We start from the raw sequence: 14,273 nt of genomic DNA on the forward strand, positions 1-14,273 counted from the left end.
GGCATCATCTGAAAACTTAATAATTGTACTCTCTATGATATCATGGAAAAGTGAAGCAAATTTTACTCACCATATCACTGTATATATGATAAAGAAATTCAGTATTATTGTTTCTTTCTTTGTCTATGTCTATCTGAAAGCATATCTTTAGTTTGTCAAACTCATCAAGAGCCCAGTTCACACAAAGCCTAATGGGAAGCCACTTTGCATCAGAAAGCTGAAGTATCTTCTGGTGGTCTGGAAGTCAAGAAAATTCTGAGAGACAGCGTGAGGGGTTGTGGGCGTTGATAGGTAATGCTGAAAGAGATCAGGTGATAGAGAGTGGAAACTAAGGAACACAGAGAGAACAGTGTTTGGTGACGGCGTGACAAGACATTAAGGACGAGGAACTTCTCAGACTCTGAACTCCCACAATGTTTAGCAACCACACTGAAGTGGAGCACCATTGGTTAATAGTGAGATATTCTTTCCCTGTCTTGTCACACAGGTTTAAAGTCAGTGGCTCTTTGTGATCACCTTCTGCAGGTGTATTGGCTCACTTTGACACGAAGCTCTTTGGTTTTGACCCCATAAATGATGGGGTTCAGCATGGGGGGGATGAGGAAGAAGAGGTCGGCCAAGATGATATGAATGTGGGGAGCGATGCCGTGACCGAACCGGTGTGTGAGGGTGGAGAACAGGAAGAGAATACAAGATATCAGCATCACACAAATGTGGGCAGTGCAGGTGTTGAGGGCCTTTGGATGGGCCTTCTTGGAGGAGATTCTGAGGACGGCCCTGATGATCAGACAATAGGACAAGGCAACGAGAGTCAGGTCTAACCCAATGACTACAAATGCCATCACCAAACCATATGTCCTGTTGACTGTGATGTCCCCACATGACAGCTTTGCCACAGCCATGTGCTCACAGTACGTGTGGGGGATAATCCGATTGGCACAAAATGGCAGCCTGCTGAGGAGCAGGGGTAGGGGCAGCATAAAGAGAACAGATCTTATCAAACCCACCAGGCCTAGCATAGCGATGCGTGCATTGGTGAGGATGGTGGTGTATCTCAGAGGGTTACATATGGCCACATAGCGATCAAAGGCCATTGTCACCAGGACGGCTGAGTGCATCACAGAAACTGCATGGAGGAAGAATGTCTGGGCAAGGCACCCACCTTCAGTAATGCCTTTCAAATCAAACCAGAATATACACAGGGCCTTCGGCACAACAGATGTAGATATGCCGATGTCGGTGAGGGCCAGCATGCAGATCAACAGATACATCGGTTGGTGCAGGGTCTGTTCTTTGCCTACAACAAACAGAACTATGAAATTTCCCACCAGGCCGATAACGTAGCAGGCACAGAAAGGGATGGAAATCCAGACGTGGGCAGCTTCCAAGCCAGGGATGCCCATTAGGATGAATGTTGGAGACTCAGATACAGTGAAGTTGAAAGCTGCCATGAGGTGGTTGATGCATTGATTGAGCTCAGAAATGCTCAGGCTGCCTGTGAATGGAGCATAAGAACATAAGAATGGGGCCCTACTGGGTCAGATCAAAGGTCCATCTAGTCCAACCTCCTGGCCTCCTGACAATGGCTATTGGCAGGTGCTTCCAAAGGGAAAGAACAGAGCAGGAAATCCTCAAGTGATCCATCCTGTTACCCATTCCCCTTCTGACAAACAGAGGCTAGGAACACCATTCCTGCCCGTCCTGGCTAATAGCCATTGATGGACCTAACCTCCATATATTTATCTAGCCCTCTTTTGAACCCTGTTAGGGTACATGTACACAGACGGGTAAAACTCCAATTAAGCTACACAACTCGAGCTACGTCTGGTGCTGTGTATACACTCTTCCTTTGACTTCCTTTACTCCTCGTAAAATGAGAGTTACAGAAGCTGGAGTAAAAAGTCCTCCAGGTCAACATTGTTTTGAAATAAAAGCTTGTAGTATAGACATGCAGTATGTTATTTCAGAATAATGCTGCTTTGTAGACATACCCTTAAAGTCCTGGCTTTCACAACATCCTCTGGCAAGGAGTTCCACAGGTTGTGCACTGTGTGAAGAAAGAAGCACAATGAGGGAGGAAGGGTTATAAACTCTGTAATAAATGGAACAGTTACAGTGACATCCAGAGAAGTCCTCAGATGGAGCTAATAAAGCTTGGTGAATGAGCAGCATGGTGGCACATGAACTTCAATGTCAATCAGTGCAAGATGTCTGGCCATTGGAAGAAAAAAACTTGATTTCCACAGATACCTTACAAGGCTCTAATTTAATTGTGTGAACTCTGGAGAGGATGTAGCACCAGCTCTGTGAACCCCGACACACAGTGTAAGCAGAAACTTATTAAAAGATTGGGATGAAGGAGGAGTAGGAAGGGGAATTGTACAGAAATACAGTGCTACAAGATCAGCCAGTCAGTGTTTTAGCTTTCTCCAGACTCCTCTTTGTAGCAGAATCACAGAGTCATAGAATCTTAGGGCTGGAAGAGACCTCAGGAGGTCACCAAATCCAGCCCCCTGCCCAAAGCAGGACCAATCTCTGGTACTGGGCACCCTTCTTGCAGAGGATATTGCAGAACTAGAAGGGTACATGGAGTGATCAAGGAGTCTAGGACAGTGTCCTTTGGAGAGAGGTTGAAAAGTCTAGGACTGCTATCTTACAAAGGAGACAAATTAGAGGAGACAGGAGAAAACCCTATAAGTTACTGACTGAAGATCATTTCATCTGAAGGAGTGGATTTTGCCCACAAAATCTCAGGATATTCTACAAATATTTGTGTTAGTCTCTAAGGTGCCACAGGACTACTTTTTTTTTAATTGTTTTTAAAGTTCCAGACTAACATGGCCACCTCCTGAGACTTTCAAGATCAACAGGACACTCAATTAAACTGAAATGTGGCAAACTCAAAACAGATAAAAACAGTGTTTTCTGCACTTCAATGTGTAATTGGACTGAGAAATTCATTGCCACAAGAATTCGTTGAGGCCACAAGCTAAGCCAGAATCAGGAAGGGTTTGGACATTTACATGCACAGTGAGACAATTCAGTTACAATAGTTACAGCTAAAGAAATATTTTGGAAACCTTGTATTCATCCAGTTTTCAGGGCACAAGCCAATCTCTAGCTGTCAGGCATTAGGGTGACACTTTCATGATGGTCAAGTCATCCTCCTTTCCACCCACTGCTGGTTTTCTTATACCTTCTACTGCAGCACTCGGGGCTGTCCTATCAAGGATAGGACATTGGACTTGGTGGAGCATTGGTCTGACCTCTGATGCAGACCCTGTATTGGAAAAGAGCCAGCTGTCTCTCATGGAAACATGGATTATCCTGCTGGGCTAAGACTTTGTGTTCAACAGAATGGGCACAAGGGTCTTGGTATTTATGGCTGTTGGCCAGCATCTCTATTACTTTCCTCGTTCCTTTTGGTGATACTCTTCCTTGCAGGCACCGAGTGTTGTGTAAGATATAAGATACAGATATTCATGGAAAACTGTAAGCAAAGAGCCATGTCAGCAACTCAGGGTGTGTCTAGACTGTATCCCTCTGTCAACAGAGGGATGCAAATCAAGCAAATCAAAATTGCTAATGAAGCAGGGATTTAAATATCTCATGCTTCATCCCTTAGCATAAACATGGCCACCGCTTTTTTTCGAAACAGAGTTTTTTAAAAAAAAACTGCAGTCTAGATGTGGATCTGTCGAAAATAAACCCTTTTTCGACAGATCCTGTAAACCTCATTTTTTGAGATCCGTGTCTAGACTGCAGGTTTTTTTTCAAAAAAACTCCATTTTAAAAAAAAAGCGGTGGCCATGTTTATGCTAATGAAGCATGGGATATTTAAATCCCTGCTTCATTAGCAATTTTGATTTACTTGATTTGCATCCTTCTGCCGACAGAGGAATGCAGTCTAGACATAGCCTCTGCTACTAACCCTTCCCAGGTGTAAATATTGATGAAGTTTGCAGATGACGCAAAAACCAGGGGATCATAAAACTTGAAAAGGATGGGTCACAGAATTAGAGCAATCTAGATTGTCTGGTATACTGGGTCAAAGCAAACTATGTATGTTCTAACTCAGCTATGTAGATGTCCATATCTAGAAAGAATGCAAGCAATTCTCACCCAGCGGGAGGAACAATGAATATAAACAAGATTTGGGGTCAAGATGGGAAAAGTACCTAAATCCGAGCTCCCAGTGTGACCCTGTGGCTAATAGAGCCAATAAGATACTTGGATGATAATCAGGGGCATCTCAAGGAAAGGAAGAGAATTAATTTTACCTCAGCATTTAGCACAGCTGCTGGAATCCGGCATCCAGTTCTGGTGTCCACGAATAAAGATGGATGTTGATATACTGAAGAGGGTTCAGAGAAGTGTCACAAGAATTAGCAGAAAATTAGAAAACTTGCTTTAAAGTAATAGACTCAAAGAGCTCAATCTATTTCATTTAAGGAAGATGGTTAAGGGGTAAATTGTTAACCGTCTGCAGGGGAGTGAATACTGAACGATTGGCTTTTCCACCTAGCATACAGCCGTGTAACACAATCCAGTGGCTAGAAGTTGAAGTTAAAGAAATTCTGACTGGATATAAGGTGCACATTGTTTATAAACAGTCAGAGTAATTAACCAATGGAACAATTTACCAAAGGTCTTGGTGGATTCTCCATCATTGAGAATGTTTACACCCAGGTTGGATGTTTCTCTAAAGATCTGCTCTAGGAATAATTTTGGGGAAATTCTCCAGTGTGTGCTCTGCAGTCAGTCAGACCAGATGATCCCATCTGGCTTTGGTAACTATGAACATGTCCCCAGGAGTCATCAGGAGGCATGTCGCCTGCAAACCCATTCCTGAGCTGACTGCAGGCGTTTTTTTCCAGTCAGGGCCCTGTTGAAATTAGAACTGTGAGGGGGAATTCTCAGAGGAGTGCAATGTCTTGAAAATATAACACTGTGTATTTTGCAAGGCTGAGGGATCCTGTGACACTGTATGGATGAACATTTGAGGAGAGAAAAGTAATCACATGTTCCCATAAAAACTCCACAGTGAGGAGCGAATGAACATCCCTTGCAAATAATGACTACCAGAGCATCCTGAGTTTAACTTCTGTGTCGCAATGGCCTACTGTTTCAGGGAGCTGCCCCGGCTCCTGCATGAGGCAGCTGGATTTATCTGGACCCTTGAGTGTCCCATGGTGGCCTGCTCTTGTATAATGTGCAGGCTTCTCGGCTCGTGAGTTATTCCTGTGCAGCGGTTGCTGAAGCCACACACAGAGTGTAGGGTGTGCCCAGAGCAGCAACACACGTGTGTGAGATGACTCAGCAGAGAGACACAGTCACTGGTCTCCCCTCAGCTAAGGGAAGAGGAGTGATGGGGGGCACCTCATGCCCTGTGGAGGAAGAGCTGTGGGGAACGTGGAGGGGCTCAGAGGCAGTGGGAGGCAGGGATGATTGGGGAGCGAGGAGAAGATGCTGGTGACCAGGGTGCTGTTGGAATCAGGGCAGCCTGGGATGGGGAAGGAGAGTGCAGGAGGGATGAGAGTATGCTGGGGACTGAGCCAACGGCAGAGCAAAGACTGATGGCTCTTTCCTCCAGGGAAATCCCTCAAGTTAGGTAAATCACATTCAACCAATGGAGACATCCAAGCTGCAAGTTTGTGGCTTGCCAAGGCAAGGAGAGGCCTCACCAATGCCCTAAGGGCATGGAAGGAAGGGTCCCAGTGATGGCCTTGGGCCAGCAATCACAGAGAAAAATGTCAACTGCGCTGCCTGCCTGTTCACATACATGCCACTCCACAACCTAAGACCCTTCAGTGCTCCCCGCCTGTCTGTGTACACCCCACTCCCCACTCCAATAACCTTCAGTACCCCCCACCTGTCTCTGAACACCCCACTCCCCACTCCAATAACCTTCAGTACCCCCCACCTGTCTGTGTACACCCCACTCCCCACTCCAATAACCTTCAGTACTCCCCACCTGTCTGTGTACACCCCACTCGCCACTCCAATAACCTTCAGTACCCCCCACCTGTCTCTGAACACCCCACTCCCCACTCCAATAACCTTCAGTACCCCCCACCTGTCTCTGAACACCCCACTCCCCACTCCAATAACCCTCAGTACCCCCGCCTGTCTCAGTACACCCTACTCCCCACTCCAATAATCTTCAGTACCCCCCGCCTGTCTGTGTACACCCCACTCCCCACTCCAATAACTTTCAGAGCTCCCCACCTGTCTGTGTACACCCCACTTCCTACCTCACAACCCCCAGTGCTGTCTGCCTGTCTGTGTACGCCCCCTTCCTGCTTCAATAACCTTCAGTGCTCCCAACTTGTCTGTGTACACCCCACTTTCTGCCTCACAACCCCCAGTGCTGTCTGCTGGTATGTCTACATTTGCATCCCTAGTCCGAATTAGGGAGCAAATGTAGATGTACTCTGCCTGTCTGTGTATGGCCCCCACTCTCACAACTTCCAGTTCTACCACACTGTGATACCCCTCACCCACAACCAGGTGCCAGACCCCACAATAACAGCTCACAGAAATATCTCCTCGGACTACATGAAACTCAGTGTCTGCCCACACTGGGGAAAAGGGGTGATGAGTGAGCAAAATCTCCCAGCATGAAGGGGACTCCAGCAGCTGCTCGGCCACTTCAGGAATGGAGAGAGACCCAGAGGATGTGAAGAAGCCAATGTAACTCTTCCTCAGTATGACACAGCTTTAACGTATGGAAGACCCTAAGAAACCCAGACTCACCTTCCTGAGGCTGCTTTGCCCTATGGGCAGTTAATGACATTCCACCAGGCTGCAGTGGGTTGCTCATGAGAGGAGGGATGGCCCGGATGGGGGAAGGTGTCAGAGTCAATTGGCTGTATTGTGGTCCACGTTATGTTACAGTCTGAGGCACCCCCTGACCCAGGAGGCCTTGCGAGGCCTCTTCAACCTCGGAATTAAGCAGGATGTATTCTCTATTTCACCAGATTTAGGACGCTGTGATCTGGATACTTAGGGTGTATCTACACAGCGAAGTATTCCAAAATAACTATGTGAGCGTCTACACACTAATTCCATTATTTTGAAAGAATTTCAAAATAACGGAAGGCTCATTCTGACTTCTGTAAACCTCATTCTAACTGTCAGGGTGGTCAAATATTGGAATAAATTGCCAAGGGAGGTGGTGGAATCTCCCTCTCTGGAGATATTTAAGAACAGGTTAGATAGACATCTGTCAGGGATGGTCTAGACAGAGCTTGGTCCTGCCTTGAGGATGGGGGGCTGGACTCGATGACCTCTCGAGGTCCCTTCCAGTCCTATGATTCTATGATTCTAGTGAGACAGATTGAGGGACACAGGAAGAGACAAGGAACAGATCTGAAACACAAATATTTGTCTAAACTATTTCCAATACTGGTTACAATTCCAATTTTGCCAGGTAAATCTCTTTGTGTTTCTGATCATACTGAACAGTTCAAGTCATTGTGCTGCTGAATTCCTACATAGATGACTCTTGACTTGCTCTCTAGAACCCTTCCCAAGCCCTTAGCTCTAACTTTATTGCAGAAACAGGCAACTCACCGAAATCCTGCACATCAGAGAGAGGAAATCCCCTTCCTGCGACAGAGAGGCAGAGTCCTGAGAAGCAGCGTATGACTCTCACATGTGTGACACTCCCCGGGCTGGGAAGTGACCTTTATGATTCCTCTGTATATTCCCTGTGGACTCCCACTTATACCAGACCTCCCAGACAATTCTCTCAGCTCTGGGAACAGCAGGAAGAGCAGAAAATAGACCCCAGAGAACTTCAGCCTGAAAGCAGAGAGGACAAACGATTTGCAGTTACCAGGGGCTCAGACCGGCAGGGCAAACTGAGTCTTGCAGACACAGTGGAGTGGTGCGGAGCACAGTAGCAGCAGTGTTATCTGCTTAAATGAAGCACACGAGATCTTTTATAGGGGAAAAGGCAGAATAACGCATTTATTGAGCATACAACCGTTGCATATGCTTTTCACTCACACACAAACATGCATACACAGTCCCGCCACGATGTTGTAGTTACCAGTCCAGAGTCTGTATCAATCTAGTGGCCATCCAGATTGATCACAGAGGGGGAGCCGAGCTCTGTTGGTCGATCGATCCAATGCTCTTCTGGTGGTGGTAGCAAGACGAACCCAAATTTCCATAGCAAAGCACCCTGCTTTTATAATCCTTTTCTCTGTTGAAATCAATGCATTCTGCTGTGTCATTCTGTGACCAGGATATTATCTTGTTGATATCAATCGTTCCTAAACATTTCTTTAAGGCTCATCCTGTAATCAATCGTCTTTTGGGGGTGCCCGTTTGCTTCAAGGCTCATCAGTGTGCCAATACCCCAATCCCTCCTTATTATGGGTACACATGGGTGATTATAGATGGCTTCTTTGATGCTGATATGTTTCTTTTCACAGTCTGTCTTTTACAGTTTGTCTTCACCCCGCATTCTCCCCCTTTTCTCTTGACCATCTGGCTCTAACGATGACCTTCACATCGTATCTCATTCATACAAACAGTCTTTCACAAAATCCGTCAAAAGTAAACAGTACTGTTTTATATTAAGCAAAAGCAAATTCAAAACAATTCACATTGAAGGCCCAGGCCTTCAATCTTTCTAATCTCATTGACATAGACACAATATGAGATCCTGTCTCTTTACTTACTAAACTTTAGAACAAGGAAATATAGGAGATATATACTTAGCTAAAGGATTTGACTCACTACAATATTAAATATCAATATATATAGTACCTTACATGACTACATTACTAAACCTAAAATACAAGTATAAAAAGAATAAAACTTTCAGTTCCAACAGCAGGAGTAGTAGCGATGGTGGATAGGACAACTACCCCCTTTTACTCCCTCCCGCCTCGGGGGACCTGAATGGGGCACAGTGCGATTGATTGCTGTTTACTGGGTGTAGCACATTCATTCTGCTGTTACCTTTTCATCCCACTCCCTCTCTTGCTCCTTTTTTGCCTGTTTCTTCTGCCTCATGTGCCTTGTGTTTGTCCCAGGTGGGGAGCCCTTTGAAGGAGGGACTGTGGTTGTGTGGAGCACAGAGGAGCTCTGATCAGTGACTGGTAGCTTTTGGCGTTCCAGATGATACCAAGCTGCTCAGAATGGTTAAGACCAAAGCAGACGGTGAAGAGCTTCAAAAAGATCTCACCAAACTAAGTGATTGAGCAACAAAATGGCAAATGAAATTTAACGTTGTTAATGTAAAGTAATGCACATTGGAAAACATAATCCCAACTACACATACAAGATGATGAGGACTAATTTAGCTCCAACTACTCAAGAGAGAAAACTTGGAGTCACTGTGGCTAGTTCTCTGAAAACATCCACTCAGTGTGCAATGGCAGTCAAAAAAGCAAATGGAATGTTAGGAATCATTAAGAAAGGGATAGAGAATAAGACAGAAAATATTGTATTATGTCTATATAAAACCATGGTATGCCCACTTCCTGAATACTACATACAGATGTGGTCGCCTCTCTCAAAAAAGATACCTTGGCATTGGAAAAGGTTCAGAAAAGGGCAACAAAAATGAGTAGAGGTTTGGAATGGGTCCCATATGAAGAGAGATTAAAAAGATGTGGACTTTTCAGCTTAGAAAAGAAGAGACTAAGGGTACGTCCACACTGCACACTTATTTTGAAATAAGCTATTCCGGAATAGTTATTCCAAAATAGCTAATTTTGAAATAGTACATCTACACTGCAGTGAAGCCTCAAAATTAGTCCAAGGCAGGCTCCCCTAATGTAGATGTACGATCTCAATTTAGAGCCCCAGGAGGCACTGGGGGAGGAATAACTTAGAATGGCCCGGGGAGGGGCTATTTTGAAACCGCAGCAGTGGAGCATCTAACACGCCTTATTTCGAAATAGCTATTTCAGAATAAGCATTATTCCTTGTAAAATGAGGTTTACAGATTTTGGAATAAGCTGGCTATTATTTTGAAATTATTTCAAAATAATGGAATGGCTGTGTAGGTGCTCACATGGTTATTTCGAAATAATGCTAGTTATCTCAAAATAATAGTGTAGTGTAGACACATCCTCAGTCTTTCTCAGGTAGCAGCCATCACTTACATGTCGGTCTGAACATTCACAGCAAAGTTTCTTGGGTATGGATTGGCACCTACTGAGGCCCATTGTCAGCTAAGTTCTGCTGTTCACTTGACTATTCCCTTTCGCAATAGTTCGGCCGAGTCTACTGCTGCGGTCTCCCAAAGCAAACATCTGAAATACAAGTACAGAGCCAATACTCATAGCTTCAAATACAAAACATGATACGTGCACATGAATAGTATAAACCGCGACTCATCAGCTTTCTATAGACATCTCGCTTGGCCCACGTTGTACAAGATTTGGTGCAAACATACAACAATGCCACTTGGCCCCTGGCGAGGCTGTTCAGCAGATCCAATGGCTGGAAACTGAAGCTCAAGAAATTCAACCTCGAAGTCTGATGCCTTTTCCTCGCAGTGAGGGTCAGTGAGACGTTGGGGAGGTGGTGGACTCAGCATGGCTTGGAGTTTTGAGAAACAAGAGCTGACAGCTTTCTCAAAGGGAGGGTCTGAAAGTTCTGGAGATGATAGAGTAGGTGCGGGTGATGAGTGTCAGGTCCATCCCCAGCACCGGCAATGCCACGTAGATGCCACAGGTCCGTCTGGCTGTGCTTTCTCAACAAGCCAGTTTCATCATGGCTCTGCGGCAGGGAAGGATATCTCAGTGGTTTAAGCACTGACCTGTTAAATACAAAGCTGTGAGTTCAATCCTTGAGGGGCCATTTAGAGATCTGGGGAAAATCTGTCAGGGGATGGTGCTTGGCCCTATTGTAAGGGAAGGGAAGGGGACTGGACTCAATGACCTCTTAAGGTCCCTTCCAACTCTATGAGATGGTATATCTGCACTTAGAATAAGCGTGTGGGATAGCCTTCCAGAAACAGCAGGGCACTGTCCAGAAGCTGAGAATCACTAGGATCATGGCCAGCCCTCTCTTGGTAACAGCTGGGTTGCTGAGGATGGTGGCAGATGTCACCATATTGGTCAAAGGCCATGGCCAGGAGGCTGCCAGACACAATAGAGGAGAGGATGTGTATGAAATATATCTGCTGATCTCCCTGGAGCTCATCTGGAAGATGCTGAGCCTTTTGAGCAGGGTGGAGGTGGTGATCTTCCATTGATGGCCAGAAAAGTACATGGCCTCATGGAGACTCCCCTCTGTCTTTATGACTAGCACAACGAGGTTCCCTGCCAGCATCAAGACGTACATGGAGCAGAACTCGCTGGCAATCCAGGGCGATAGACTTCCCACCCAAGGACGCCCAACTGGGATGAAAGCCACCTGTCCCGGGTCCGTGTCATGGGGTGTCACTAAGAGGCGGGGCTGGGGACATGTTCCAGGTCCCCACACCTGGGCACATGGACCTGAACACATATCACTGCAGGGTTCTGAGAATGTATGCTGAGTATCATGAGAAATAATCCAGGCAGTGAGTTGGAGCATCTTGAGGAATTGTCTCCCCATTGCTACAAATACTTAAAATGTGGGTGAGCAAAGCACCAGAGGACAAATCCTGCACTGGCTTCTGGGAACTGGACATGCAGAGACCTGGTACAGGTTTTTCCTTTGAAACAGCTACAGAGAGCAACACAAGGATAAGAGTTTCAGACAACTTAACTTCTGAGGAAAGGCTGAAAGCATCGGGCTGGGGTAGTCTGAGGAGATTGCAGGGGGACATGGTGACAGTCTCCCAACATCTAAAAGTTGGTAGGAGGACAGCTTGGTCCATCTTAGTCCTGCCATGAGGGTAGGGGACTGGACTTGATGACCTCTCAAGGTCCCTTCCAGTTCTAGTGTTCTATGATGACAGTGATTACCTGTTCTCCTAGTCCTCTGGGATAGAATCATAGAACCATAGAACCATAGAGCTGGAAGAGACCTCAGGAGGTCATTAAGTCCAGCCCCCTGCCCAAGGCAGCACCAATCCCAACTAAGGACAAGACATAATCAATTTAATTGCAGTAAGGCAGATGGAAGTTCGATGCTATGAAAATCTTTCTTCCTGCAAGCTTAGGTAAGCCTTTGCCCGTTTCTCTTGTTTGATTCTGAGTTTCTTCAGGCAGGGACTATTTCCTGTGTAACTGTGGAGAGTGCCTGGCCCATATTAAATAATGGAGAATCGCCATTCTGATCATCTATTAGCCATACAGTGGCTTTGTCACACAGTGCCATCATTCCAATTTCTACCAGCAGAGGGCAGCACGGGCCATATGACCTGGCCCGCTCATTAATTAATGAACGGAGGATAAGTAACATTCACGCTGTTCCTTTCTTGCAGCAGGACCTTCCTTCCCCCTTCAGGATTTTTACAGCTAAGTGTCTGCTAGGTAGCAAGGAGACATTTGGACTTTCTTGCCCAGGACCACTCGATGGGACATATTCTTTCTCTGCATGTGGATACTTACAGACTGTGATCAAATCACCCCTTCACTTTCTCGTTGTTAAGCTAACAATATCAGGCTCCTGGAGTCTCTCACTATAATGCAGGTTTTTCAGGGAGTAAAATTCCAGTGACTGAATCCTTCCCAATTTATGAACATCCTACTTGAATTGTTGACGTTGGACCAGGAACCAATATCCCAAGTGGTAATGGCACCCGTGCCAAATAAACGAAAGTACGACCAGAGTATAAAAGACTGGGACTTTTCAGCTAAGAAAAAAGGAGACTAAGGCTATGTCTAGAGTAGATTACTGGGGGTTTCCAGGATACCGGAGGTATCCCAGAAAAAATCTGCCGCGTTCAGGGAATGGGTCTGCTCTTTCGCTTTTTTTTTTTGCGGAAGAGGAGACGCATTCTCTCTGAAGCCCTGTCTTCCTCCTCCCACGAGGAAGAAGGGCTCTTCTGAAAGAGGATTTTTTTCCAAAATTTGGCCCAGTGGAGACAGGCCCAATTTCAGAAAAGCCTCTTCCAGAAAAAATATCAGAAAAAGGTACACAAATTGTGCTCCACGATTTGTGTACCTTTTTCCAATAAAGTCCTATAGTGTAGACATAGCCTAAGGGGGGATATGACAGAAGTCCATAAAATTATGACAGCTACGGAGAAAGTGTATAAGGAAAACGTATTTACTTGTTCCCATACCACACAAATTAGAGGTCACCAAATGAAATTAACAGGAGAAGATTTAAAACAAACAAAAGGAAATTTTTCTTCATGTAGTGCACAGCCAACCTGTGGAACTCCTTGCCAGAGGATGTTGTGAAGAACAGTACTTTAACACGGTTAAAAAAAGAACTAGATACATTCACGGAGGTTAGGTCCATCAATGTGTATTAATGAGGATGGGTAGGAATGGTGTCCCTAGTTTCTGATTGCTAGAAGCTGGAAATGGATGACAGGAGAGGGATCACTTGATTGCCTGTTCTGTTCACTCCCTCTGGGGCACCTGGCATTGGCTGCGGTTGGAAGTCAAGATACTGGGCTAGATCGACCTTGGTCTGACCCAGTATGGACACTCTCATGATCTTAACCTCCTTACCCCTACTTGAGATTCCTTTGTGTAGATACACAAGTGTTGATTTGAGTTTCTCTCTATTCGGTATTTTTCTCAAGACTTCAATTGTCAGAGAAATTTTTTTTCTGATGGTTAATTATCCTTCTTCTTTAAAAATTCCACCTTATTCCGTCCTATATTTGTCCAGCTTTAGCATCCAAGCATTGTCTTTTCCTCCCTTTGTAAATCTGCACTGGGTCTGCCGTGCGGCCGTGTGTGCCCCATGAGATCCACACAGACACCAGAGCCCCCTGCCTGGACCCAAAAACAGAGCTCCCCGTAATTCCCCAAGTTCCGAAGCTGATCTCAAGAGGAAGGGTTCATCGCTGGGGTGGGGGAGGGAGGAGACCTCAGCTGGTAAGGATGTTCCATAGAGGTTTCCCACAGCAGGTATAAATGTCTCTGCTACCAGAGCCAAGCAGCAGGGAGATGTGTAGAGAGGGTTTCTTCTATGAGAAAAGCTGCTGTCACCCCACAAACAACCTTCTGTTCCCTGCTGCTGCTTCAGAGCCTGGTGAGTCTTTTGTACTTGGTTACGTGACTTGTGTTTCATTTACTGAGGTTGTGGATTTTTTGTGTCTCTGTTGCAGTGTCCGGACAGGGAATCTTGCATTGGAGGGCAGTTTCCCATTCATAAGAGAGAGAGAGAAAAGATCCATTTATTCCCATCTCTTT

At 45.6% G+C, this 14,273-nt stretch overlaps 1 protein-coding gene across 1 annotated transcript; it reads right to left on the minus strand.

The window, feature by feature from the left end:
- Positions 1-512: 512 nt before the first annotated feature.
- Positions 513-1,480, minus strand: LOC102447864 (olfactory receptor 52P1-like). Its single transcript, XM_006110249.3, has one exon. It carries the CDS (start codon positions 1,449-1,451, stop codon positions 513-515), a length of 939 nt encoding a protein of 312 aa, XP_006110311.3. The 5' UTR covers positions 1,452-1,480.
- Between the last annotated feature and the right edge of the window lie 12,793 nt (positions 1,481-14,273).

Source organism: Pelodiscus sinensis, chromosome 1, assembly GCF_052426305.1.
Source record: "Pelodiscus sinensis isolate ZL-2025 chromosome 1, ASM5242630v1, whole genome shotgun sequence".
Classification (NCBI taxonomy): domain Eukaryota; kingdom Metazoa; phylum Chordata; order Testudines; family Trionychidae; genus Pelodiscus; species Pelodiscus sinensis.